Source organism: Dermacentor andersoni, chromosome 11 (assembly GCF_023375885.2).
Source record: "Dermacentor andersoni chromosome 11, qqDerAnde1_hic_scaffold, whole genome shotgun sequence".
Classification (NCBI taxonomy): domain Eukaryota; kingdom Metazoa; phylum Arthropoda; class Arachnida; order Ixodida; family Ixodidae; genus Dermacentor; species Dermacentor andersoni.
Genome location: NC_092824.1, coordinates 76,441,049 through 76,445,189, shown reverse-complemented (window position 1 = coordinate 76,445,189; position 4,141 = coordinate 76,441,049). Strand labels below are relative to the sequence as shown.

At 49.7% G+C, this 4,141-nt stretch overlaps 1 protein-coding gene across 1 annotated transcript; it reads left to right on the top strand.

Annotated features, from left to right (window-relative positions):
- Nucleotides 1–3,604: 3,604 nt before the first annotated feature.
- On the top strand, nt 3,605–4,141 carry LOC129382078 (uncharacterized). Its single transcript, XM_072285216.1, has one exon. The coding sequence runs from the start codon at nt 3,605–3,607 to the stop codon at nt 4,139–4,141; it is 537 nt and encodes a 178-aa protein (XP_072141317.1).

Sequence of the window (4,141 nt, the reverse complement as noted above, 5' to 3'; positions counted from 1 at the left end):
GCGTTCTTCTTCAAAACACCCGGAATATTGCCTCGCGTTTTCTTATGCACGTCAAAATACGGGGGGGGGGGGGGGGGGGGGAGACTTCGTGGAAGCTAGAATTTCTTTTGTGCGAACACAGCTTTCATACATAACATACTTTAGTTCACCACGTTTCGTAATTTGCTTTGTAAGCTTATTATGCCGTCATTTTTATGTTCTTCCCGAGCGAAGATGTCCCGGAAAAACAGCAGTCGTGAGTCTTGTCCGCAAAGTCTTATCAATGAGTTTAGGGTTCCTTGGAGTATATTTTTTTTTTCTTTTTGCTAAAGCTGCCACGCGGCACAACGTCATATTCGAGCCTAATATAAGCATGGTGGCCCGTTTCACAGAGATACTCCAACAATCAATTGTATAATGTGTTGTGCATAATCCATCTAATAGACTTCAACTTAATCACTGTGCTCCAGCTATCATGCGTGGTTGCTTAGTGGCTATGGTGTTGGGTTGCTGAGCCCGAGGTAGCTGGATAGAATCTCGGCCATGGCGGCCGGTCTTCGATGGGGTCGAAATGCGAAAACGCCGGTGTGCATAGACTTAGGTGCACGTTAAGGAACCCCTGGTGGTCCAAATTGTTCCGGAGTCCCCCACTATATGGCGTGCCTCATATTGAAACCGTTGTATTGGCAAGCGAAACCCCATAATTTAAACCTGTTCACTGTTTAGTTTGCACCCTTAAGAACACTTTCGCGAATTATCTTTGTTCCAGGAAAGGTCCAAAGTAGATAGCGGGCAATCACTGCAGACACAGGAGCAGAGCACTTCGGACGCAGGACAATGTCTTCGTACGGTTGACCCCAAGCGCAAATGATGGCTGGTGTAGGGACCGCCCCGGACTCAAGTCTCGGGAGAGAGAGTTTCTCCAGCCCAGAAAGACTGTGAAGAAGGGAGCTGACAGGTCTCACGCCGGAGGATTGAATTTCGGGGAATAAAAACACAGCGGGGGTCGGAGGAAACCGAAAGAGGAGGAGTTAAAGGTGTCAAGAAAGAGTGAACAATGCGGTCCACAAGGTCATTGTTGGGGTCATATCCATGTGCCTGAACCGAATAACAATAACGTTCACACGCGTAGAATTGTGAATGTTGTGTATCTGCTCACAAATACACAATGCTTTCCTTACTTGTTTGAGATTTTGGGGCAAGATGTTGGGGCAGCTCCCCCAATTTTCGATGTGCACTGACCTTAACAAAATTTCGAACATACGTTCTCATTTGCACTCGGATGATCTTTGACATACGATAGGAATACGATAGGATAGGATACGATACGATTTATTTTTCCTGCAAATGAATTTTAGAGATTCATTGCGTGCTCCTTACTCATTCCCACGAATGTGTGACCTTTTACTGGCCACCCTGTGTTTGTGAGATCAGAGACAACACCACCACTTCATCCAGAAACGCCACAGCTGGCGCCTTTTTCTGCGAGACAACGACCGACAATGATCTTCTGACGGGCGTGATAACCGGTGCTTCTTTTCGTCTGGCGACACCACAAATATTTGAGCTTGCCCGGGCACTTCAGCTTGCTCGGTGGGCGCCAACAAACGGCGATCCATCAGCGCTTATATCGTCGCTGAAATCGCCGCTGTTTAGCTCGAGCGAGTTAGAAAAGCCCCTCGTCCGTGACGTCAGAAGTCACAGTCATGTTTGCTTTTATGGCGCTAGCACCATGCGTACTCCGGTTTTAGCGTGCGTTCGGCGTGTTTACATTACGGCAGTGCAAGATCTGACGTCATGGACTGATCGTAGCGTCACACAAAGCAGCTACGAGTTTCGATATCGGTACCTCGTTTACTGGTTATTCGGAATTATTGATGAGTTTCTGAGCAAACCGAACCACCCTACCGGTGACAGGACTGTCAATGCCATTTGAAAATGACAATATAATCATATGGTTATGAAAACGCCGGAGTTGCCCCTTAATTGCGCCGAACCTGTCAGTATAGATGTGGGCTTCGTTGATGTTAGGCAAGTTGACCATGGTTACTGCCGCATTGTGTGTAGCCTGCAGATGAGATAATAAGGTGTCTTAAAATTTGCGTTGCATAGCTTTGCATGGCTTATATCTCAGGGTGTGTCGGACTTCAGATGGCTATTTCTCCTCCTTGTGAGCCAACCGCCGCGTCCGTGTATATCACATAAGGTACCGTAGTTACGGCCATTTCAGTTGCTGCGATTGGTTGAAACCACCGGTGGAGCTTCGTCGTCTTTTTATTAGTTAGGGATGTACACACGCACGAATCCGTACAGCTGCAATGCGTGAGAAACCCAATGATTGCTTTAGAAATAACGCATCATCACACAAATAAAAGCATTAGTTAGCATAACAGGAACTGGCATGACCAGTACATAAATTACCGGCGTATAATTGGCCGCTGTTTGAAATGAAAAAAAAAAAAGAAACCATCAGTATAGTACTATGATTTCAAAAGGCACCTCTTGCGCACATGAGCGCATAGAGTTTTTAATTATAATAGCGGGTGAAACACAGTGAGATACATGTATAACATAGCCATTAATAATTGCAGGTTGCTTATTTATTCATATTTATTTTATTTGGAGGGCGGGGGGAAAGTGCACGCGGAAACAGCTAAGGCCACTTATAGAGCACCACTCCCTGCTTCCACATCATATGTATTGTCGGGCCCTTGGCCCTCTCTGCAGCGCGCACGGGGGAAGCCTTTAAAACGCGCGCCACAACGGCACTCGTCGCATGGAGCATGCGCATCGATCGCGGTATCGTAAGAACTCGCGCGGGGACTGCCGGGAAGGCGGCTGCCCGATAAGAAGGCAGCGGAGACTGCACTCGTGGCTTTTTGCGGGGCGCGGGCCTGGGGAGGCGCTGGTGGGGCGTGGCCCGTCTAGGTTTCTGTCCGAGCGTGCTACAGAGCAGGGGGAAAAGCGTCTTTGTATTGTGTCTGCATGAAAGAGTGCTCTTGTTGTTCGCTTGTGGGACTATCTGCGCGCCTGGTTCGGTGCTTGCGTGCTTTCTGCGCTTTAATTCTGTTATCGCCCGAAAGATTGTGTCGGTTGATGGTTTGTAGCGGCCGTTCTTTCGTCGCTCCCTTTGGCTTGTATATTTTGTTGCTTCGCTGTTTTGCTGCTTGCTTCTTTGCTTTTGCTGCTTTTTGCTGCTTTGCTTATTTACTGCTTGCTTCTTTGCCTTGTTCTTTTCTGCTATTGGCCGCGAGGCTGCGGTAATTTTGAGTGTTACGTTCTATCGTGAATTAAAACTGTTTTTGTTCTTTGCGCCACTGGTCCTCTGTCGTGCTGGTAGCGGCTCGCGGACCCCCTGAGCGAAGGCGAGGGGCCTTCATCTGGCGCCCAACGGGGGGCCCGATGTCGGAGCGAAACAAGAAGGCCCAGGGGGGAGTGCCAGCTGTCTTGAGATGGGGGCGGTTCCCTCGTTCCCGTGCTCGTGGTCCCTGCGGTGCGGAAGCGTACTCCAGAACAAAAGATATTCGTTGACACTTGCAAAGCTCTTGGCGTGCAGCACAAAAGGACGACACCATACCACCCTCAAGCCAACATCACGGAGCGTGTCAACAGAAACCTTAAAACAATGCTGGTGGCTTTCACCGAGCGGCACAAGGACTGGGACGTTCGTATCCAGGAGATGGCTTTCGCCACAAGGACCACAGTAAACCGGTCGACAGGGTTTACGCCAGCGGCTATTCTTCTCGGTCGCGAGCTCCGGTTTCCTATTGAGCATGCATTCACCAACGGCTCTGAATTACCAACTTGCAATTACTCCACGTTCACACAAACTCTTTCCAGCCGCCTGGCCCACACTCTGAAGGAGGCCAGGGAAAACTTGGACCTTGCCCGCCTGGAACATGGCAATCAGTACAACAAAGGCAGGCGGGCCCTGGAGTTCGCGGTCGGCGACGAAGTGCTCCGCCGCACGCACCCACTCAGCGATGCTGCAAAAGGGTTTGCTGCTTCCCTCGCGCCTAGATGGGATGGCCCTTACGTGATCGCGAAACGTATTTCTAGTTTGGTGTACCTCTTGCGGGAAAAACACGGCAGCAGAGTAATAGGGCCCGTAAGCTTGCACGACCTCAAAGCGTACTACGAGCGCCCATCGGACAGCAGTTAG

Coding starts and splice junctions, on each gene's coding strand:
- LOC129382078 (XM_072285216.1), top strand. CDS start 3,605: ATGCTGGTGGCTTTCACCGAGCGGCACAAGGACTGGGACGTTCGTATC.